This window comes from Anabrus simplex, chromosome 10 (assembly GCF_040414725.1).
Source record: "Anabrus simplex isolate iqAnaSimp1 chromosome 10, ASM4041472v1, whole genome shotgun sequence".
Taxonomy (NCBI): domain Eukaryota; kingdom Metazoa; phylum Arthropoda; class Insecta; order Orthoptera; family Tettigoniidae; genus Anabrus; species Anabrus simplex.
Window position 1 is genome coordinate 94,074,103 of NC_090274.1, and position 25,802 is coordinate 94,099,904.

At 39.8% G+C, this 25,802-nt stretch overlaps 1 protein-coding gene across 1 annotated transcript; it reads left to right on the plus strand.

Moving 5' to 3' along the window:
- On the plus strand, positions 1-25,802 carry LOC137502401 (oocyte zinc finger protein XlCOF6-like). Its single transcript, XM_068229472.1, has 2 exons — positions 1-77; positions 23,900-25,802. The coding sequence occupies exon 2, from the start codon at positions 23,919-23,921 to the stop codon at positions 25,392-25,394; it is 1,476 nt and encodes a 491-aa protein (XP_068085573.1). The 5' UTR covers positions 1-77; positions 23,900-23,918; the 3' UTR covers positions 25,395-25,802.

Below are 25,802 nucleotides of genomic sequence, written 5' to 3' on the forward strand. Positions count from 1 at the left end.
AAGAATGAAATAAGTGTAGATGAACACACAGTAGGTCAGTTGGTCCCTTGTTTCAAAGAAGAAAAAGGAGAAGAGGAGTAAGTACAGATTAGCTTAATTAGATTTTACACCCCTAAACCTTGACAATATGGATATTGCTATTTATATGTTGAGTAACTCCCTCTGAAGACTCTTGATGAGCACAGATCCATCGACATCATTCCTGAATTCTGTATCCTGTACTTCACTCGTGTTCCGAACTTGTTGGTTTGATCATGGCCCTAGAGAAAATTCCACAAAATTAAAAGAAGTCAGCCTGTAGTATCTAGTGATCAGCAGGCCGCCTAGTTGGCACCACTCAGTATCTGAGCCAGTACAATTATTATTAAAATTACCATCCCAGTTCTTTTCTCCTTATTGTAATAGGTGTTCTTGGGGTGTCTGCTTGACCGTGACTTTGCTGTTGACTATTCTTGCAACATGACCAGTCCAGAGAATCAACCTGCTATGTATTAGGCACTTCATTCTGTCTCCTTTCATACCTCTGTACATCTATATGATTCTTTCAAAACCCCTATTTCCTTCATTAGAGAGACTTCGCATACACCTTCTTTCTGTGATATCGGTATATTTACGGTCACCTTCAGTGGCTTGTTAAGTTTCAAAGGCATTAAGTATGATGACTCGTATTATGGTATAATAGATTTTTATTTTGGTGTTATTAGGTACTGTACCAGTAAAAGTTCGGGGCGTAAGGCATGAGAAGGATCTCAGGTAGTGGAAGTTGGTTTGGAGCCGGTACAGAGCAGGATAGACTCGCAGGGCGAATAATAGATGGTTATACCATTTTTCAAACAATTTAATAATAATGTTAATCAATTCACCACCCTGCAATGTTGATATAGAATGCAAATAATTTGTTGAAATCAAAAGGGTTAACGTTGAATGCAATTTGTGAAAATAAATAAATCTCACAGATCCAATAGTCTTTTGCGAAAACATAAAGTGTCAGTTTCACCTAAAGTCATTCTAAGTATTATGACATGACATGAACACATTTATAATTGAAAATAATTTGAACTTCTGTTGAGAGTTTCTCAGTTTGTTAGCCTTGAAACTTAGAACACTTGAAACTCCTAGAGTCTTTCTTCTGTGAAATAGATTTTGAAAATAGATTTATCATTAAAAGATGATTTTTGAGTAATGATGGAGAACTACAAAGTATCGTCACACGCAGCACTGGGTAAACCACTGTTCAAGATTGGTAGGAGAAAAAAAAAAGAAAGTCAGTTTGTGACTACTCACTTATTAAAAAAAACTTGGCTTACGAATACTGATGAGAATCTGGAACATTCCGCGGGTGCGGATGATGACTCGAACTTGAAGTTCCACGAAGAAACCACGTTGACGTTATAGATGAAATGATGTTGAAGGTAGTTGGATCTTGTAGAATTTTCTGAAGATTTCTGCTGCTCGTGGAAATGATCTTAACACACGGAACATGCAAGTAGTATTTACAGATACTATGTTAATTTTAGGACGTCCAATGAGTGATCACAGTCCTTGTTGCAAAAAAACACTATTTTAAACTGTCACTGAGAACGTCCAACACAGTGCAAACACGTAATATTTCTCATGACCGTCTCTAACCACAGTCTTTAAATCGTTGTCCTGACAGATAACACTGATTCTCTAATGTTGATAGAACTATCTTATTTTAGAAAAAGTTCTTAACTTTCACTAAGTTTATCACTGTAACACGTCAAGTCCTAATATGGCACATAAATAAAAAGACATAGTCCAAGGATGTGCTATGTTAGAAAATAAGTTCTAGAGTAGTTAAAGTTACTGTACACGAGAGTTTCTGTTGGTAATTAAATATTGTGTGCAATTAATTAAGTCCACACGTCATGTTGTGAATGTCCAATATATAACTTCGAATTTCACTGATTTCGTACGTGTTATACTTTGAAATGTCTGTAAGTTATATCGTAGTCGCGGCACAATAGACTACTTACGGTGCGACGTCTTTTTTTTTTTTTCAAGTACAATGGCGATTTACTAGCTCGTAATTTCGTCTCCGCGAAACACGACGAAAACTACTGTCTTCGAGACTGCACGAACATACTATGTGAGGGCCAGTCTCCCCTCTCTCTTACTCATACACATACTGCACTGCTAGACTGGACTGCTTGCAATGAACTGAACTCAACTCAACACACAACTACCTGTTAGCCTTGACCCAGTGGCATATATAGCTGGCGCTGGGAGGGGTAGTTTCTCTCGGTCATGTGACCGTGAGTGCGTAATTTCTGTTAGATTTTAAATCATTGTAACTCAGCAACCATAGGATGGATTAATTTGGAATTTATAGAGGTTAATTTTCATGACGTCCGCTACCATTTAGCGTTTGTTCCATTAAAATTGGTACAGCCGTTGAAAACTTGCGAAGAGAAAGATATTTACGAGAAATATCTCTAGGGGAGGTGAGCTTTGAACGATAGGTGACGTCACTTGACTCCGCCTAGCGCACTTGTGGAGGCTGGTACATACTGGAACATTCTTTTACTTAGATGTTGGTACGTCGGACGGATCTTATATGCTGGAACAAGATCGACTCCAATCCTCAGACCTTAATGCTACTCTCGATCGTTCAAAGATGGCGAATCGAGTAGCCGAAATTGTTGGAAATGTGGGTTTGTTTTGGTTTGTTGTTATCGTATGTAGTTGGTGTAATTTTATTAAATTTGACGATAAATGTTAGTTTATTTGTAGAATATAAGTGTGCGAGTGTATTTATATGAGTCGGTGGGTACATAGGATCTGTAATTATACGCAGTAATGTGAGAATGTGCTTGTTTTGATCGTATTTGTACTCATTAAAAAACATGAGTGCACTAGGAGGACCAGTTTTTAGTATAACTATGGCAATGCCTCTCATACAACTATTCTTAAGTTTCCTACGAAATAGAACATTAGAAGAGAAATCGATTAGGAATATATATCGTGATTATTTTGAAGTCCATGGCAGAACCGTAGCGTGCATACATCATTTTGAGAATAGGTCTGAGGTAAGGAAATCTAGTTCTCTACTTCCAAACTATTCGTGTTCCTCGAAAAATATTAACTTAGATAGAATATAATTGATATTGTGTTTTTCCGTCAGTGTCTATGTGCTTCAAAGTGTCTAGTGATTTAGATGCAAGTGTATTTTACAATAATCTGTGCTTTGCCTGCTGAAATGTTTGGCTGGATCTTGGAGTATAACACTTATAAGTGTGACAGATGGAGCAATCTGTATACTGTTACACAAAATAAATAGTGACTTAGAGGGATTAGTTGGGTTTGTAACGTAGGGTTTTACACTACCAACACCTTCCGATTCATGCTGTGGCTATCAGTTATCAAGCAGACTGTGCCGAACTGAAGCTCGTGCATGTGGTTAAATATCAATGTTTAGTCAATAGAGTTTTTCCACTCATGTTATTTAATGGGTAAAAACCTATTAGGCCATATCTTTAGTGTCTGAACGTTTCATTACTAAGGTTACTATCATTGCGTGAAGTGCTGTTATGCCATATGTCAACATTATATTAACATCATGTTAACATAATCATTTCGGGTGTACTTGATCTGAGTGACACCGAGCTCGAAAGCTGCAGTCGCTTAAGTGCGCCAGTGTCCAGTATTCGGGAGATAGTAGGTTCGAACCCCACTGTCGGCAGCCCTGAAAATGGTTTTCCGTGGTTTCCCATTTTCACACCAAGCAAATACTAGGGCTGTACCTTAATTAAGGCCACGGCCGCTTCCTTCCCACTCCTAGACTTTTCCTGTCCCATCGTCGCCATAAGACGTATCTGTGTCGGTGCGACGTAAAGCAATTAGCAAAAAACTAGCAATGATCTGAGTGACTCAGACGGTTAAGGAGCTGGCCTTCTGATCCCACGTTGCTGGATTCGATCCTGACTCAGTCCGGTGGTATTTGATGGTGCTCAAATACGTCAGCCTCGTGTCGGTAGATTTACTGGCACGTAAAGGAACTATTGCAGGACTAAATTTCGGCATTTCGACGTTTCCGAAACCCGTAAAAATGTAGTTAGTAGGACGTAAAACGAATAACATTATGATTTCGGGTGTAATTCCCATTCATTGGGTGGTGAATTTAAGAAATTATCTACCACTTCAAAACTCAGGCAACAAGTTATGTTTGTGTTTCACAGTTCTCATGAGAGCGAATAAATCGAGGAATTTTGCACCTTAATTTATTTTGAAACATTCAAAATGATGTTAGAAATATCATTTTAACAGTTTTATCACGTATTTTCATCTATCCAGCGAAGTGAAATCTAAGAGAAAACGTTATTTGACGAATTGAAATGTCTAAATAATCAGCTTGTTGGTCTCTTTTCTATTAGAATATATGTGATTCTAGTTGATTATATGTTATGCGTACTTGTTGGCGAAGCGATTTCATACGTGTAAAAGTGATTTTCCTTACGATGGCGATGTTACATTTATCATATTAAATTACGGCCGTTTATATAAAATGCACGTGATATTTTCGTGTTAGCCAATACCAGCAATTCGGCTACTTCGGCAGCCATGTTTTTCTTATATTACGGTCTGAGGATTGGAGTCGGTCTTGGCTGGAACAACATCTCTTTTGATAACTATGGACCAGGACCTAGGCTTTCCTGGTACATCTTCCCCTTGGTTGGACGAAAAGAAAATACGCAGGATTTTCTTTTCCAGGCTTGTCATCGAATACACATGCAAATTTTTGTAGAACATCATTTTTGGCTTCCTCCAATTTTACTTTAAATTCCGGATCTTCAACCACACTGGCTATAGACATTATATAATCTGGACCTATAATGGAGTTCTCATTGAATAGGGACTCTGCATCATCCCTGCTTTGGTCACCCTTTCTACATTCTGCTTCGGCTGGCGCAACCTCGCTTACAGCGGGCTCAATAAAGTCACCACCGGCTTCTTGGAAGCGGGCTCCATTCTCTTGAACTTCCAGGTCACTTCGTCCTATCAGCTGTAGTCCTACGGAACTATTCTTTAATCTTACGAGGTTGGCATCATAGTCAATGGTTCCTTTGTATTTGATCATAAAATCTGATCCAAGTATTAAGTTGAAGTTAAGACGTGATACTACCAAAAATATGTGTTCGAATGACTGGCTGTTAATTTCAAATTCTAAAAATGCCTGGGATTTACACTTAACAATTTTATCAGGAACTATCCCTCTTACTTTGATCTGGGCTACAGGCATTAACAAAACAGTGTTCTGATTTTTAAGTGAGTCTACAAGCCTATCAGAAATTAAAGAAGCTTGCGCTCCAGAATCGATAAGCGTAATCACCTGTAGGTTGCCTGTGCGTACTGTTATGACAGGTAATGAACGTGTAATAATTGGCCTTGGTGTTTGTGCATCTTCAAATAGTAATTCGGAATCGTCAATGTGCCAGTAATTGATAACAGCAGTACAATAGTTTGAAATCTCGTCCTCATCGTGTTCTATAGTCAATCTCGCTATTGTGGGATCGGCATTTTTTTATAGCGCCTGTTGATTCAGGATCAGGTGGTTTTTGTTCTCTCGGCCCGTATTGACGTTGGTATTTCAGGGATGTGTCTCCAAGTTCATCAGGATTACGATTTCTCTCCCTGATGTATTCCCGTGTATCCGTCCATCTACTTTCGAGTTCTCGTCGTCTGGACTCAAGATTTTCTTCAGGAGTGCTTTCATGCTGTCTCCATGAATTCCTAGGTTGGTAAGGTTGTCTATCCTGATCCTTCTGACGTCTAAAATTCCGGAATCTGGTTGGGTTGGTAGGGCTTAATCTGCCTTCTTCACGTGTCCTGGGTTCCTCTCTCTCCGGCGGTCTTATTTCCGCAGAGTTCGTATTTATTTCTCGACTCCTGTTAGTTTTCGGACTAGATTGGATATTAGCCGTATCTAACCTGCGCAAAGTAGCGTCGAAATGCTCCAATGTTTTAGTGTTGGCAGCGACTAGTATCTCTTGAACATGAGGCGGATATTGAAGTGTCAGGATCTGTATGAGTTCAATATCTGGCAAAGGTGGATCTAAAAACTGTAGCTTCTTTAATTGCATTAAGCAATAATCAGAATATCGGGAAGTATTGACTGAAGTATTGTATTTACTAGAGTAGAGTTGCATCTTGACGAGGTGTTGTCTTTCAGAATCCCAAAAGCGTTTGAGAAGTGCCTTTTTAAAGTCGTCATAGTTTTTAAAGTTGCTCTTAAAAGCTATGAACTATGACAAGGCTCGTCCTTCTAGAAGTTTGGATACTATTCTAAGTTTTCTATCGTCATCTACCCTATTCTCTTCCAGGTAATCGTCGACATTTAACAAAAATTCCCGAGCAGTATACTCGTCACGTCCTGAAAATTTGACTGGTTTGTCATCTGGTACTTTAATAAGGGTTGTTGTGCTGTGTACTTCCCTCGATGAACCAGGGATTGTGACGTCAGTTGTATATTCTTTGAGTTTAATTTGATTCACTTCTTCAGACAAATTCTCAATTTTGGAATTAATTGAGGTGTCTAAATTTTTTATTTCATTTCTCAAGTCAGTTTTAATTACTTGTACGTCTTTACAGAAAGCAGCTATCTGGGTATGCGTGCTGTCTAGCTGTCCTGTAATACGCTTGTCAAGTTCTCCTTGCGTGCTCTTAATTAGTCCTATCTCGCTACGTAATTTGCCCACATCGTTCTTTAATGCATCTCGCAGGTTTTCCTGCACCTGAGCTAACTTTGCTTGAGCTTGTGAGATGTTACCATGGGATTCTTGAAATTCAGTTCGTAAGTCTTTGAGTTCGGTTGAAAATGCTTGAACGGAAGGAAGAACATTTCTAAGATCTTTGTCTAAAGACATGACGACCTCTGGCTTTATTTCTTCCTTGATAGACTAGGTTTTCAACAAACTGATCCCGCATATTTTTCAATGTGGCTTCGACTTGTGCACTAGAATCAGTAAGTTTCTTTTCGAGGCGAGTTCCAGCTTCACGGAATCGTTGCTCGATAAGGGCACTGGATTCATTGAGCCTTTTATTGATAACTTTATCGGCCTCTGCAAACTTAGTGTTCAAGGTCCTATCAATTTGAGAAGTTAAGTCTTCAACCTTACTATTTGACTCAGTTAACTGCGCTTGTAGTTGAGTATTTTGTGCCTGCATTTGTTGTTGAAGTTGAGTATTTTGAGTCTTCATTTGTTGTTGAAGTTGAGTGTTTTGAGCCTGCATTTGTGATTGCAATTCGTTATTTTGAGCCTGTAATTGGGAATTAGACTCGATCATTTGAGCCTGCAATTGGTTATTAGACTCTACCATTTGCGTATTAATTCGATCTATTTGCGTGTTCATTTGAGCCTGCATTTGTGTTATCTGGTTATTGGACCTATCAATCTTAGCATTCCGATCGTTAATGCTAAGCCTGAGAGCTTTGTTTGCTGCAAGTAAGTTATCCATGTTTCCGGAATATTCGAATAAGTCAAATAAAACACGTTCTTCGTGTTCGTAATAGTTGCAGTCGAACCCTATACTCAAATTGCAATTTATTATGCCTTGAATCTAACCCTGAATGTTGCGATGATATCTATTATTACTGGCGCATCATCTATTATTATGGCACGGCTCCAAATCGAGCCCCACGTTGGGCGCCATCTATTATATATTCTATCCTCTCTGTACCAGTAAAAGTTCGGGGCGTAAGGCATGAGAAGGATCTCAGGTAGTGGAAGTTGGTTTGGAGCCGGTACAGAGCAGGATAGACTCGCAGGGCGAATAATAGATGGTTATACCATTTTTCAAACAATTTATTAATAATGTTAATCAATTCACCACCCTGCAATGTTGATATAGAATGCAAATAATTTGTTGAAATCAAAAGGGTTAACGTTGAATGCAATTTGTGAAAATAAATAAATCTCACAGATCCAATAGTCTTTTGCGAAAACATAAAGTGTCAGTTTCACCTAAAGTCATTCTAAGTATTATGACATGACATGAACACATTTATAATTGAAAATAAGAATTTGAACTTCTGTTGAGAGTTTCTCAGTTTGTTAGCCTTGAAACTTAGAACACTTGAAACTCCTAGAGTCTTTCCTCAGTGAAATAGATTTTGAAAATAGATTTATCATTAAAAGATGATTTTTGAGTAATGATGGAGAACTACAAAGTATCGTCACACGCAGCACTGGGTAAACCACTGTTCAAGATTGGTAAGAGAAAAAAAAGAAAGTCAGTTTGTGACTACTCACTTATTAAAAAAAACTTGGCTTACGAATACTGATGAGAATCTGGAACATTCCGCGGGTGCGGATGATGACTCGAACTTGAAGTTCCACGAAGAAACCACGTTGACGTTATAGATGAAATGATGTTGAAGGTAGTTGGATCTTGTAGAATTTTCTGAAGATTTCTGCTGCTCGTGGAAATGATCTTAACACACGGAACATGCAAGTAGTATTTACAGATACTATGTTAATTTTAGGACGTCCAATGAGTGATCACAGTCCTTGTTGCAAAAAACACTATTTTAAACTGTCACTGAGAACGTCCAACACAGTGCCAACACGTAATATTTCTCATGACCGTCTCTAACCACAGTCTTTAAATCGTTGTCCTGACAGATAACACTGATTCTCTAATGTTGATAGAACTATCTTATTTTAGAAAAAGTTCTTAACTTTCACTAAGTTTATCACTGTAACACGTCAAGTCCTAATATGGCACATAAATAAAAAGACATAGTCCAAGGATGTGCTATGTTAGAAAATAAGTTCTAGAGTAGTTAAAGTTACTGTACACGAGAGTTTCTGTTGGTAATTAAATATTGTGTGCAATTAATTAAGTCCACACGTCATGTTGTGAATGTCCAATATATAACTTCGAATTTCACTGATTTCGTACGTGTTATACTTTGAAATGTCTGTAAGTTATATCGTAGTCGCGGCACAATAGACTACTTACGGTGCGACGTCTTTTTTTTTTTTCAAGTACGATGGCGATTTACTAGCTCGTAATTTCGTCTCCGCGAAACACGACGAAAAGTACTGTCTTCGAGACTGCACGAACATACTATGTGAGGGCCAGTCTCCCCTCCCTCTTACTCATACACATACTGCACTGCTAGACTGGACTGCTTGCAATGAACTGAACTCAACTCAACACACAACTACCTGTTAGCCTTGACCCAGTGGCATATATAGCTGGCGCTGGGAGGGGTAGTTTCTCTCGGTCATGTGACCGTGAGTGCGTAATTTCTGTTAGATTTTAAATCATTGTAACTCAGCAACCATAGGATGGATTAATTTGGAATTTATAGAGGTTAATTTTCATGACGTCCGCTACCATTTAGCGTTTGTTCCATTAAAATTGGTACAGCCGTCGAAAACATGCGAAAAGAAAGATATTTACGAGAAATATCTCTAGGGGAGGTGAGCTTTGAACTATAGGTGACGTCACTTGACTCCGCCTGGCGCTCTCGTGGAGGCTGGTACATACTGGAACATTCTTTTACTTAGATGTTCGTACGTCGGACGGATCTTATATGCTGGAACATTTCTTTTGATAACTATGGACCAGGTCCTATGCTTTCCTGGTACAGTACATATTTTTAAAGTTGTTTCAGGTGGAAGAATAACATCAAAAACCTGCCTAGAATCTTATATTTCAAGGCCTGATTATTTTCCTTTGAAAAACCACGTTCTGATATACTCAATTTGTTTTCCATACTCAGAATTTATTCTGACCTTTGAAAATTTGATCTTTAAATCCAGTAGCTGAAAATCCAACAATGATGCACAGTGGCTGGTGCGTTATATCCCATTATCTGTATTGTGTTTATTCTTCTTCATCTCTATCACCACATTATAAACTGCTCCAAGCTGTTTGGAGATATTTAAGTGTCTAAATGTCAAGTCTTTTTTGCTCTCCAACATTTAACATAGCCTCCTGTTGCCCTTTCACAATCTTTGTAATAGCTGATTTCTGCACAATCACAGGCGATGTATGATACACCACTCACTCACACATCACAATATTCCAAGGACTATCAAATCAATAAAACTGAAATATGGTCATGAGTAACAGGTAAGCAACCTATTTGAGGAATGCATCCTGGTACACGTTAAATTACGTGAGTAAAAGAAAACAAAGGTGGAGTTGATTCAGAGCAAGGTTGGCCTGTGCATCCTGAGTGTTCAGGCCAGTGGAAAGTATATTTTGGGATATGAATATTGGCAACACTGTCTCCTGTCTGGCTGTTTTGCATGAAAGTGAAGGAATCAAATGTTTAGTTTTGCAAGAATTCTATTATTGAATATTGAAATTTGCAGCTCGTCACAACAAAATAACTAGAAAATAGTTCAAAGCAGTGGCAAGTAGCTCGGTAGTGATACGAGTTCAATGGTAAAAATTGTAATAACATCTACAAAAGTAGTATCAAAGTACTGCTTGACAAACAGAGAATTGTATAACAGATTTAGAAATTAGTAAGTGCTTCTTAGTAGTATGTAAATGTGAGATTAATGTGAGTCCACCGTAGGAATGGGTATCCGACGTCTGGGGATTTGGAGGATTGCAGGAGGGTGCAAAGTTGCCAAACCGCCCGTATCATTTCCCCACCTTGTCATGTGTTCAGTTGCTTTTAGTGGAGATGTGGAATTTACCCAGGACCAAACTCAGAAGTCTCATGCAAATGCCTGTGTAACCTGCGTAATTCTAAACATAATGTGAATTAGCTATACGTGACACGTACATTTTTTTACTCAGCAGTCCAGAGAACATGTGCAATGATTAATACATTTCTACTGTAGAAAATTAACTCAGCGGTGCAGGCATGGTCATGTTGGAAATGTAGTTCTCCTCAATCTAAGAATCATTTTTAACATAACATTAAGCTGCACATGACAGGACAGTTACTGTGTTTTGATTTAGTACTCACAGCCTGAAATATGTGAAGTGTAAACAGGCAGTTCTGGCCACTCTTGCTGCTATAGATCCACCAATTGTGTGCGTTAGTGAATCCTGGTTGAATTTATCAATCTATGACATAGAAATGGTACCTCAGTCATACACAGTATTTAGAAAACCTCAGGGGTAAGATCACTTATTGCCATGAAACCCGAATTCAACCGTGTGTGCTTTGAGCTGCTCGAAACAAAGGCAGAGTTTGTTTCGGTGGAATTCATGTTCATTGGAAGCAAGTTCCTTTTGGGTTCCATCTACCGGACTCCAAACTCCACCGGTGACATCAATGAGGATTTACTACTGTCTCTAAGCCATGTACAAAATATACAATATTGATTCAAAGTATCTAGAAGGCTGGTGATTTTACCTTGGAAATGTTCTGGCAGCATGATCGCCCTCACCTCCTGCCTCTTCCCATTAGTCCATTAACAGCAACTTTCGTTGTAGAATTCTACATGTTCCTTGAGTAATTAATTAAGAACCAACCTGTATAATGAAAACACTTCTCCATACTAACACTCCATCCTCAGTACTGGAGACTGCAGTAATCCCCCGTTCCTCCGAACACCTAGCAGTTACAGTTACCAAAATATACAGGAATCCACCAGTAAGTAAATGTAATAGAATAGTCTATTACTACAAAAATGCTGGCTGGGAACTGCTATCATAACTTCTAAGAAGCCATCTACCCATCCTTACCAGTAAAAACTCTTCATAGATCACAAAATATTAGTCAAAATGATATGCAAAAGGAATATGGTTTACAGGAAATGGAAACAGGGTACAAGCGATCTTATGAGGAACAAATGTAAATGTGTGAGGAATGCCACCAAGAAACTCATCCATGAAGCACACAAGAACTACATAAACTTGATAAGTAACAACAGCAGTGACATGTGTTAATACCTTAATACGGCAAATCAGCACGAAGTGCATGCTACCTTAACGTTAATAGTTGCATTCCCCGAGGCCATTGCCTCAACGTTCTGTGAGAAATTTAAAGGGGCCAATAATGGGTGAGGGAAAAGTACGAATATGTACCCAAACACAGCTAAGCCATTACCTATCTCCCTCTCCATCCTTTACTTCACAGAGATCGAGGTAATTAACAGCCTTCAAAATACTGCTTCCGACCTTGACAACATACCTCCAGTTATATTTTGTGCAATGTGCAGAAGCGTTAGCTCTCTTGGAGCGGACCTTGGAACAAAATTTTGGCTACACATTGTACTAATGAGACTAGGGACATGGTCTAAGACTTAACAAGTATGCTTCACTCATAGAGGGGAAAGATTGGAAGGTGACCTTCGGGACTCCGTGGTGGACTTGGAACAAGATGGTGGCTACACATTTTGCTAATGGAACTGGCGAGATCGTGTAACGTTTAATACTGATAGGGGCTTAATGGAAGGCAACCTGAGGGAATCGGAGTTGATTGTGTAGTGCTGTACAAGATAGTGAGTATAAATTTTTATGGGACTAAGGATGTGGTGTAAGGCCTATCACATTTAATTGCTTATATGGACGTAATGCAGGTCAATATCATAGCTGAGCGACCACGGATTCACTCACTTGTTGATTTTAACCTTTTGAGCAGGACGTTATCACTGGCCGTCTTCAGGAAAAGGACATCACATATTCCGAGCCATCCTGATCCGGAATTCTAACGGACACACCTTGCTGATGAGTATCCTGTCCTGGATTATGGCAACAATGAACCAGCGTCTGAGGGATGGTTTGCTGATCTATGTGAAGCGGCATCATGTGGAAGCCTCTTGGTCATCTTGACCACAGCGCAGACACTGCGATCACTGCCAGTTCTATGATCAACCTAATATTGCTCTCTTCACAATGTATGTGCTATTTGTAGTGGTCAACAAACCTCAAGTGCTTGCAGCAGAAAGGGATCACTCAAATGCAACACTTGCAGTGAAAATCATCCAACATTCTCAGTTAAATGTAAGGGTAAGTGTCATACTTCTCCCACTCAGCCGGAAAAAGTGTTACCTATCACTCCAATTTACATCCCTTCCCCACCCTCCCCTTCCATTCTTCCCCTCCTTCCACTGAGACCATTCTGAAAATCATCACTATTTAGCTCCGGAATATTGTCCCATTCCCACGTCCTGATATTCTGTTTGAGATCCAGCTAGCGGCACGATTGATCTTCCAGACTCACTTTGACGGAACTTTCTCTGGGACGTGAATGCACTGTGTATCATTTCTCCTTGATCCTATTCAGCTGTTGTAGTAAATGAATATTTATGACATTAATGTGTGTTCTTAAAAGGTCAAGTGACTGCTGCCCCAGTAGATGTGACGGAGGGTAGCAATTAGTATTCATAAATCCATCCCTTCAGAACAACATTATCATTCTTTAAATGAATATCTATCTGAAAATTTAAAAATAGAAATCAATAATGGAAATCAAATAATAGCTTTAGCAACAATTTTTGTACCTCCTGGCTACTCCCCACCTCAGAAATTTGTAGAAAATACTGATCGTAAATACAGTACTTACATCACAATCACAGATTTAAAAATTACTTCATATACACAACAACAACAACAAGCTATTTACGATCAATTATTACATATGTATAGACAACTAGTAAATCAACATACTAGTAAAAACTAGTAAATCATGATACAACTATTACATGATAGACTTACCCTTCCCTTACTCCAACCCGCTCTTCATCAAATACGAGCCCCAAATTTCTGATCCTCAGCCCTAACCTAGCAATGTATCTTGACATCACCATATATTTTTCTTTTTGTGAATATTCTTGATTGGTACCGTTTCACAAAATACGGAGTGTACCTGAGCATAAAAATACTTAATAGCCTGGTCAGTGTTCGTAAATTCTACAATCTTAGACCAATCCATTTGCTCAAACATTTTTATACATCTAAAAGAAATTAGCCCCTATAAAGGCAAATAACTACTTAGATTGTTGTGAAACATGGTTACGCTCTCTGTTTAATAGTAGTGTGACTACAATTGCAGGATGATAACAATCCTCCTCATCTAAGGGCACTCACTTCTATATACTGTTAATGTGTTAACATTCGTAATAATAAGATCAAGTGTATTTCCATTTGTATTAGGAATATTATTGACCAAGTGCAACTGATAGAATGACATAAACACAGCTAAGGATCTATGTGCAGGTCCAAAATTTACAAGAATACTTTGCTCACCAGTAATTAATGTCAAATTAAAGTCTCCAGCTATAATAAGATCTAACGTCCTGCGTGTAGCTGCTGTCAACCCCATGTTGCACCGCTGACCAGGCGGAGGCTGGATGCAAAGGCGGTTAGTTGTGCCGCATGTGTCAAAAATGTGCCAGTCCTGTTTTGTTGAGTAGGACTGTGTAAAAAATTCTAGAAGTTTTGATGGGGTGGTCATCATTGCTTTACTGAATTTCTAGGGGAAATTTCATGTGGCATTGGGCAGAAGCTTGATGATTATATTGCACATTTGGAGCAAGTTGTTGATATCCGGGTTCAGATTTCTCATCTTCATTGTGCAGAATGGGACAAGGAGACCATTGTTTGATGTTGTGCCACTGCGTTGTACTTTGTGTGAGCAGTGCAGGTTTTTGTTACATCTGCTTAGCTCCTGATATATAATGGGATAAATACCAACAAGCGGTTCGCAGCTCGTAAATCAAACTGTACTAGAATATCACTCGATGTTGAGATGTGATGTACCGCCTGATTGAGAGTGGTTTGTGTGTTCATGCAGTCAATGCAAGTGGAATTTATTCCTCTGGAGCAATAGCAAGCTACGTGTTATGATTTGGGCTTGGAGAATCTCTGTCTTCCAGGCACCTAGCCTGCTTCTCTTCATTCTCCTTTTCCCACAAGTAGTATATTTCTTTCTGTTGGTGCTCTCTGTTGGTTTGTATTGTAGTTGGTACGTGGCAGCTCATATTTGCTTTGCCATAATACTCAATATCATAGGATATAAACTTCATGGTTTTGATAAGTATTGAATTGTGATCACAGTAATAAGTAAACTTATGTTTTAATGGTCCACCTTTGCAATACTACATAGTCTATACACATTGCACAATATAGGGACCATTAAAACATAAGTTTATTTTGAATAGTGATACTACTCAGTAGTTGAATCCCATGATGAACATATTATCTGTAAAAAGATTATATCATTACCAGTTTGCTAAGTGAATACGGGTGTAGTTTTTGTTTTAGGTTTTGGGGTTCAAATCTTCATCTCAGAACTCAGAGATTCTTCATTTGTTTCTTAGTGGTGGTGGCGAGGAAGGCATTTATTTTAATCTGAATGGATGAAGTATAAATTTTAACAGCAATTCGTTAAGGTCTATTCGATAAAGGTGTAAGTTTGATTGTCTGTTAAGATGTCCAAGAGATAAATCTGAGGTTGACTCAATTTTGTAACAGACATGAGTACTGAGTAGGAAGAGGTCATACACTACTCTGTCCATAAAGAGGAGGTCAAGCGCTGCTACGTCTTTGAGGAGAAGGAGTTTCACACTACATTGATATTATGTTAACCAGCTTGGTATGAAAATGTAAAACCACTTTAAAACTATCTTCGTAACTGTGGATTCGAACCTACCATCCTTCGAGTGGATGTTTTGGCTATAGGACCTAAAGAAACATTTAGCAAATTTGCTCTATGGAAGAGAAAAGCACGCCGACCCTTGGATGAAAACAGGCTGATGCAGTATTGAGCATTGGGACTCCTAGCTAACTAGCTAAGTTGTATGTTTTATCCTAAACTTACTTTAATCCGACACTGCATAGTGAAGTCATTAAAGCATTGTCAATTGGATCCACTGATTGTTTTGAAATCATGCTAATCATAATTTATTTTACTTTATATTCTTGTCAATTAATACATTTTGAAGTTTTAATTATCATTTCAATTTGTTGCACCTCATACCAGTATGGTTTGGTTACCCAGGGGTACGCCCCTTTAAACCAGGATTATGATCATCATCATCATTGATCTAGTCGGTGACTGTGTTCAGCCCCTCTATGTGAGTAACACCATCGGTCTGCATTGCTTGTGAGTAGCACACTAATGTGGGGAACACCCTTGGTCTGTGTTAACTGTGATTAATACCACTAGAGGGGGAAGGCCATGGTTCTGCTTTACCAGTAATTAATACTAATGCAAGGTTCAGTTACGTAGATTTTGGACCCTTTTGGACAACAAGCATTATCTCTGAAAATAAGGCATTGTGAATAGTATCCACTTCTTGTCTATGAATCATGGTCATTTTGTCACTGTCGTTCGTTTTAGATTTTATTCCACAGTACCAACAAGAGCATTTTCTTTAATTCTCAGTGTCGAATACTTGATAATCAGCAATTCTGAATGTAGAAATTCACAAAAACATTGATTATCGCAGCAAGTTTGAGATCAAAGTAACCTTTGTTATCTATGTTTTTTGCTTTGCATTTATCTAAACGGTGTAAGCAACACAAGTGACCCCGGTACAATGGACCCCACACCTTATTGGTGTGTGAAGAACAAACAATTCCCAATAATTATAGAAATGTTAGAAGTTCTACAATTGTGCCACCCACTCAAATATTTATTATAACACAGCTTGTGTAGCAGTGAAGAACAGTTCAGGAGAGGTTGTACTAGTTAAAGATTTTTTGGACTGGGGGAGTCATTTATCCTTAGTGCCTTGTAGTCTTATCACGAAGCTTGGCATTTGTACTGAGATTTCTTGCTGCCTATATTTGGCGTAGGCAATACAGGTGTATCGCCTGAAATGATCTACATGCAATCTTGTTTCGTTCTCCAATGTGTCAGATTATACATTGAAGTTGAACTGTGCAGCTGTGAATACAACCACAAGCCAACTTCCTGCACAGCAACTTGATTGTTCCAGTTGGTATATTGCTCGTGAAGTCATTTAGGTGTTAGTATATTTTTGCAGCATTCTGCTGTTTATATCTTGCTAAGAGCTGAAGTCAAGTATAATATTTTGTCTCCTAATATCTTCCGCTAGCAAATGTACCCATGCTTCGCTACGGTACACTACATTGTATACGGATATCGAAGTAAATTAGTGCACATGAAGTGAATAAGATTTTTAAATTGGGTTTGTCTTGGCTTTATCCGAGAATCAGTATTGTGAAATCCACAGACGTTGTTTCCAATGAAAGTGTGATTTGCGGAATTGCGATGATAATGGCAAGTCCACTTGTTTACTGCAATTCACAACGACGAAGGTAATTTTCATTTAACGGCAGACCCCATTGCCTAGTGCGCGGCCAATATCGATTTGGGGAGGTTTCATTACAATGGCAGAACCCACTTCCTACTTTCAGATAGATTACAGTTGAGGAACTTTTATTATATTTGCAAGGACCTTCCTTACTGCCAGTCAAAAGTGAGTTGCGTTCTTATCTTTATAATGGCAGACGCATTTTCTAATGCCAGTCAGCTTCCTGCCAGTCACACCGAGTTGCTGAGATTCCGTTATAATAGCAGGCCACTATGCCTATCGTCAGTCACATTTTAGATGGGTCAATTTGTTTATAATGGAAGACACCCTTGCCTACTGACGAACACGATCGGGTAAAATAGTTTTGAAAAAAAATGCACGCTCCCTAGAGTTCTGCTAGTCGAATCGAGAAGGGAATTATGCATTAAAATAGTGAACAAGAGATGGAGGACGACCCCATTCTTACTGCCTGTCAAAGTCGATGTGGGAAGGACTGAAAACAATAGCAGAAGCCCTCCTTCTGACAGTCACAATCAATTTGCAATGTATTTAATACCAATGGCAGACAAACCCTTTCTAGATTGCTACAAATCGACGTCAATGAAAGAATATAGTCCGTATACGGAAGTATAGGAATGTTAACCATCATTTACAGAATAACTGCTGCTAAACGGTACATCAAATCGAAAAACGGACTGTACGATAAGACGCAATTTCTGGACATATTTGGGGTCATCAGCTACTCCGGTACAAGTTTCAAATTTCTGAGATTTCTCGTAGTGCCTCAATTAATTAAAGTCTTTTTTAATTTTAAAATATTTATATATACATCGCTCCACCCCGACTTGCTCATATATAGATGACGGATGAGCACGAGCACGTTGAAAAGTGCAGACTTCCACTTCGAGATTCATATCTCCTAAACGGTGCATGATATTAAGAAACAGTTTGCACTATCAGACGCCCCATTTATCGCTCTACATGCTTGTTTCTAAACCATTTCCTCGTATCTCCCATATTAAGGGGGTAAATTGAGTTCATATTTTGAATAGGGTGAAATTTGGGTACATTTTTAACATTTTACATTACCTTTTGCCTACTTATGTATAAGCTTGAATCATGAAATTTGGTCCACGTATGGCCCTTAATTGTGCCAATTTGCGCACCTAACGTGAGGATCCTATCGTTCTTATAAGTGTGCCAAACAATGCAATATACTTGTAAAAATCAACCAAATTAACGAACAGTTCAGAAATACGGCCAAATTTAACGTATAAGGGAGAGAGATACGACAAAACGTCACAGGACCAAAGCTGTAAATCACTCCGAATTGAAGCGACGTTGTGCCATCCGTTTTGTGATACGACTTACCTTTTAGCCAAAAAATAGCTCATAAGGAATGTCTGCACAGTCATTAAAATTGCCTCCATATTTCGATATCTTTTGGGGTAAAAAGTAAAAAATTTGAACATCTTGGAATCTTCCCGTCGGTTAGGGACCAAAAGCTATTATTTCACCAAATTTCAATTGTCTACCTCGTCTGGCAGGTTGTGCCGCCATCTTGATTTGGGGGGATGGGGTATAAAAATTAGGAAATTTTCGAAAATTTAAAAGCCCACGAAACCTATAGGTTGTCGTTTCGGATATATTATACGAATGCGTTCTTATGCTGAGCCCAAAATATGAGCCCCCCAGCGTGCCCCCTTCAGGAAATTTTGAGAATCTCCGATTTTTCTAGGTATCCTGGGGTCATCAGCTTCTCCCGTACCAAGTTTCAAATTTCTGAGATTTCTGGAAGTGGGTCATTAATTCACGTCTTTTTTCATTTTTAAATATTTATATATACATCGCTCCAGCCCGACTTGCTTTTATATATATAGATGACGGATAAGCATGAGCACGTTGAATTGTGCAGACTTCCACTTCAAGATTCATATCTCCTAAACGGTGCATTATATTAAGAAACGGTTCGCGCCATCAAACGCCCATTTTATCGCTCTGCATGCTTGCTTCTGAAACATTTCCTCGTATCTCCCATATTGAGGGGGTAAATGGAGTTCAAATTTTGAACAGGGTGAAATTTGGGTACATTTTTTAAATTTACATAACATTTTGCCTACTTATGCATAAGCTAGAATCATGAAATTTGGTCCACATATGGCCCGTAATCGTGCCACTGTGCGCACCAAACGTGATGATCCTATCGTTCTTATAAGTGTGCCAAACAATGAAATATACTTGTAAAAATCACCGAATTTACGAACAATCCAGAAATACGGCCAAATTTAACGTATAAGGGAGAGAGATACGACAAAACGTCACAGGACCAAAGCTGTAGATCACTCCGAATTGAAGCGACATTGTGCCATCCGATTTGTGATACGACTTACCGTTTAGCCTAAAAATAGCTCAAAAGGAATGCCTGCACAGTCATTAAAATTGCCTCCATATTTCGATATCTTTGGGGGTAAAAAGTGAAAAATTTGAACACCTTGGGATTTTCCCGTCGGTTAGGAATATAAAGCTATAATTTCACCAAATTTCAATTGTCTACCTCGTCTGGCAGGTTGTGCCGCCATCTTGATTAGGGGGGATGGGGGATAAAAATTAGGAAATTCCCGAGAATTTGTAAGCCCACGAAACCTATAGGTTGTCGTTCGGGATATATTATACGACTGCGTTCTTAAGCTGAGCCCAAAATTTGAGCCCCCCAGCGTGCCCCCTTCAGGGAATTTTGAGTATTTCCGATTCTTCTAGGGATCCTGGGGTCATCAGCTTCTCCCGTACCAAGTTTCAAATTTCTGAGATTTCTGGAAGTGCGTCACTAATTCACGTCTTTTTTCATTTTTAAATCCGCTGACTGACAGAGCAAATGCAACACCAAGAAGGAGTGGTCAGAACTTTATGCCAATTGCAGGGTAGACTGACGTCACTGAGGTATGCTCATGATGTGAAATGCGCCGCTGTGCTGCGCACGTAGCGAACGATAAATGGGACACGGCGTTGGCGAATGGCCCACTTCGTACCGTGATTTCTCAGCAGACAGTCATTGTAGTACGTGTTGTCGTGTGCCACAGGACACGTGTATATCTAAGAATGCCAGGCCGCCGTCAACGGAGGCATTTCCAGCAGACAGACGACTTTACGAGGGGTATGGTGATCGGGCTAAGAAGGGCAGGTTGGTCGCTTCGTCAAATCGCAGCCGATACCCATAGGGATGTGTCCACGGTGCAGCGCCTGTGGCGAAGATGGTTGGCGCAGGGACATGTGGCACGTGCGAGGGGTCCAGGCGCAGCCCGAATGACGTCAGCACGCGAGGATCGGCGCATCCGCCGTCAAGCGGTGGCAGCCCCGCACGCCACGTCAACCGCCATTCTTCAGCATGTGCAAGACACCCTGGCTGTTCCAATATCGACCAGAACAATTTCCCGTCGATTGGTTGAAGGAGGCCTGCACTCCCGGCGTCCGCTCAGAAGACAACCCTTGACTCCACAGCATAGACGTGCACGCCTGGCATGGTGCCGGGCTAGAGTGACTTGGATGAGGGAATGGCGGAACGTCGTGTTCTCCGATGAGTCACGCTTCTGTTCTGTCAGTGATAGTCACCGCAGACGAGTGTGGCGTCGGCGTGGAGAAAGGTCAAATCCGGCAGTAACTGTGGAGCGCCCTACCGCTAGACAACGCGGCATCATGGTTTGGGGCGCTATTGCGTATGATTCCACGTCACCTCTAGTGCGGATTCAAGGCACGTTAAATGCCCACCGCTACGTGCAGCATGTGCTGCGGCCGGTGGCACTCCCGTACCTTCAGGGGCTGCCCAATGCTCTGTTTCAGCAGGATAATGCCCGCCCACACACTGCTCGCTTCTCCCAACAGGCTCTACGAGGTGTACAGATGCTTCCGTGGCCAGCGTACTCCGGATCTCTCACCAATTGAACACGTGTGGGATCTCATTGGACGCCGTTTGCAAACTCTGCCCCGGCCTCGTACGGACGAACAACTGTGGAAAATGGTTGACAGAGAATGGAGAACCATCCCTCAGGACACCATCGGCACTCTTATTGACTCTGTACCTCGACGTGTTTCTGCGTGCATCGCCGCTCGCGGTGGTCCTACATCCTACTGAGTCGATGCCGTGCGCATTGTGTAACCTGCATATCGGTTTGAAATAAACATCAATTATTCGTCAGTGCCGTCTCTGTTTTTTCCCCAACTTTCATCCCTTTCGAACCACTCCTCCCTGGTGTTGCATTGTCACTGTCAGTCAGTGTATTTATATATACATCGCTCCAGCCCGACTTGCTTTTATATATATAGATGACGGATAAGCATGAGCACGTTGAAAAGTGCAGACTTCCACTTCGAGATTCATATCTCCTAAACGGTGCATGATATTGAAAAACGGTTTGCGCCATCAGACGCCCCATTTATCGCTCTACATGTTTGTTTCTACACCATTTCCTCGTATCTCCCATATTAAGGGGGTAAATTGAGTTCAAATTTTGAGTAGGGTAAAATTTGGGTACATTTTTATCATTCAACATTACTTTTTGCCTACTTATGTATAAGCTAGAATCATGAAATTTGGTTCACATATGTCCCTTAATCGTGCCAATGTTCGTACCCAACGTGAGGATCCTATCATTCTTATAAGTGTGTCAAACAATGAAATATACGTGTACAAATCAACCAAATTTAGGAACTGTTCAGAAATACGGCCAAATTTAAGGTATAAGGGAGAGAGATACGACAAAACATCACAGGACCAAAGCTGTATATCACTCCGAATTGAAGCGGCTTTGTGCCATGCGTTTTGTGATACGACTTACCTTTTAGCCAAAAAATAGCTCATAAGGAATGTCTGCAGTCATTAAAATTGCCTCCATATGTCGATATCTTTTGGGGTAAAGAGTGAAAAATTTGAACATCTTGGAATTTTCCCGTCGGTTAGGGACCAAAAGCTATAATTTCACCAAATTTCAATTGTCTACCTCGTCTGGCAGGTTGTGCCGCCATCTTGATTTGGGGGGATGGGGGATAAAAATTAGGAAATTTCCGAAAATTTCTAAGCCCACGAAACCTATAGGTTGTCGTTCCGGATATATTATACGACTGCGTTCTTATGCTGAGCCCAAAAATTTGAGCCCCCCAGCGTGCCCCCTTCAGGGAATTTTGAGAATTTCCGATTTTTCTAGGTATCCTGGGGTCATCAGCTTCTCCCGTACCAAGTTTCAAATTTCTGAGATTTCTGGAAGTGCGTCATTAATTCACGTCTTTTTCCATTTTTAAATATTTATATATACATAGCTCCAGCCCGACTTGCTTTTATATATATAGATAAGAAAGGTTATCTCATCTTGTTAGATGACCAAATTTGGTTGGGGATTGTCAGGCACCATCCCTGAGTATTGTGTAAGGAATAACGCCAAGGTTCGGTATGCTGGGCTTATAAATCTTGATTCTCTTTACACAAAATTGCAAAGGTTTTGGAAGCTTGAAGAACTCCATCAACTTTTTCATACTCCCGAAGAAATGGCATGTGAAGGACATTTTCTTGAATAATGATCAAATGGATGTTTCTGGTAGGTTTAATGACAAACTTCCTATTCGTCTTGAAGTGTCACCTGCAGCTTACTCTAAGCATAATGCTGTTAAAATAATCGAACACATTGAAAATAAGTTTTCTAGTTTTTCAGATTTTAAACAGCTGCATGTAAGTTTCATGCATGAATACAGTGAAACGGGGCACATGGGAAACGTACCGCTTGTGACTTCGAACTCATCAAGCTTTCATATGCCCCATCATTGTGTGCTCAAATATTCTAGCATGACAACCAAGCCAAGAGTTGAGTTTGACAGGTGTAAATCTTGAAATGGTATAGCTGGTAACTCTTTGTAAATGGTTGGCCCTGAAATTCAGCCTGATTTCCTATCTATTACTTTGATGTTCAATATGTATCTTGTTACTCAATCTGCTGATATTCCTAAGATATACAAATTTGTGTTAATACATCCCGACCACTGAGTCTTAAGAATATAGCATGGCACGAATCCTCTGATGAAGAGATCATGGACTACCACCTTACTGCTGTTACAGTTTCTGCCCCATTTCTTGTTCTGAGATTTGTAGTTCATCTTTCTGAAGAGCGCACAGAATTTCACCCTAATTCATATTCTTTTTTTTACCTTGATGTGTTAACATGTACTAGCTCAGTTGAAGTACCTGAGGAGCTTCTGTCAGTAATTTCTTCCCGGCTTTATAGTATACATACGTATCTCAGAAATTCGACGCCATACGGCCCAGAAGCCTTTGTCAATGTCCCTGTAGATGATAGATAAATCTTGTCAACATGTAACTTCACTAAGGATGAACCTAGTAAAATATTAGTTCTTATTTGGCATCCTAAATATTTTGAGTCTCAGTTAAAACAAAGTTGAATTGTTTCGATGTGCTGTGGTTAAGCGCAAACTTATCATATATTCTATTTGACATTTGGAAATCATATGGGCTATTGTGTTAGAGCTTTTATCTGATATTGTTGAGATGAGATTTGTAGTGCTATGGTATGTGATAAGAAGCAATATTGGTACATATATTGCGTTTGCTTCTGGATATTGTATTTGATTTTGTGATGTTAATTGTAAAATGTTATATTTTTTTGTTTTCTGTCTTCTAGCTTTGGGAACATAACATTAATGACCGGGGGTCCAGTGAGTACACGTAACAGTAGTTGTATCATATGGAATGAAGGAGGTGAGGTTATGTGCACTTTGCCCTCGTGTAATGATTGCAACCTACACATGTTGTCCGACTCTGATCAAAGCCCAATGCATCCTTTTAAACAAAAGGCACTTTGTTGTAATAAATGTGGTTCTGAGTTTTCTCGGATGCCGCTTCTCCGGCGTCACCTGCGTCAACATGCTGGTGAGCGTCCACATTCCTGTGATAAATGTAGTTCTGTGTTTACTACAGAGTCAGGTCTTAGCAGACACCAGGTCACACATGCAAGTGAGCGTCCATATTCGTGTAATCAGTGTGGTAAGATGTTTACCGAAAATCTATGTCTTCAGAAACACTTGGTTAGACATACTGGTGTCCGTCCTTATTCCTGTGATCAGTGTGGCTCTACATTCACTAAAAAGTCAAGTCTTCGGCAACATCAATATGTTCATACTGGTGAGCGTCCACATTCCTGTGATCAGTGTGGTTCTAAATTCACTCGCAAGACACATCTTAGGAAACACCTGGTCACACATACTAGTGAGCGTCCATATCTCTGTAATCAGTGTGGTAAAACGTTTTCCGAAAAGTTAAATCTTCGGGAACACCTGGTTACACATACTGGTGTCCGGCCCTATACTTGTGATCAGTGTGGTTCTAAATTCACTAAAAAATCAAATCTTCGGCGTCACATGCTTACACATTCTGGTGAGCGTCCATATTCCTGTGGTGAATGTGGCTATAAGTTTACTGAAAAGGCTGGTCTTCGGCGTCACCTGCCTGCACATTCTGCTCAGCGTCCACATTCCTGTGATAAATGTAGTTCTGTATATACTACACAGTCAGGTCTTAGCAGACACCAGGTTACACATGCTAGTGAGCGTCCATATTCCTGTAATCAGTGTGGTAAGATGTTTACCGAAAATCTATGTCTTCAGAAACACTTGGTTAGACATACTGGTGTCCGTCCTTATTCCTGTGATCAGTGTGGCTCTAAATTCACTCAAAAGTCTAGTCTTCGGCAACATCAATATGTTCATACTGGTGAGCGTCCACATTCCTGTGATCAGTGTGGTTCTAAATTCACTCAAAAGTCAAGTCTTCGGAGACACCTGGTCACACATACTAGTGAGCGTCCATATTCTTGTAATCAGTGTGGTAAAACGTTTTCCGAAAAGTTATATCTTCGGAAACACCTGGTTAGACATACTGGTGTACGTCTATATTATTGTGATCAGTGTGGTTCTACGTTTACTGAAAAGTCAAGTCTTAGAAGACACCTGGTCACACATACTGGTGAGCGTCCACATTCGTGTGATCAATGTGGTTCTAAGTTTACTCGACAGTCAGGTCTTCGGAAACATCTCGATACACATGCTAGTGAGCGTCCTTATCCTGTAATCAGTGTGCTAAAGAGGTTTCCAGAAAATCAAGACTTCATTACCATCTAGTTACACGTACTGTTGAGGGTCCTCATTATTGTGATAAATGTGGTTCCAAGTTTACTTAAAAGTCATGTCCTAGGAGGCACTTTAGTTACACATACTGGTGAGCTCAATAAAAAGGCAAGACTTCGGAAACACCTGTTGATGCATACTGGTAGTCGCCCAAATTCCTGTTATCAGTGTGGCAGTAAGTTTTCTAACAAGTCACATCTTCCTGACCAGCGAAGTACGCATACTGCCCAGATAAGACTTCTACTCAGGAAGACCCATTTATGCATACTAGAGATAGTCGTAGTAGATGCGGTAGGAAGATAATTGAAGAGTGCCAACTGGATATACAATATCTTAACACACCTATTGTAGTATATGTGAATAAAAAATTAAAATCATTAATAACCATTATACATATTACTA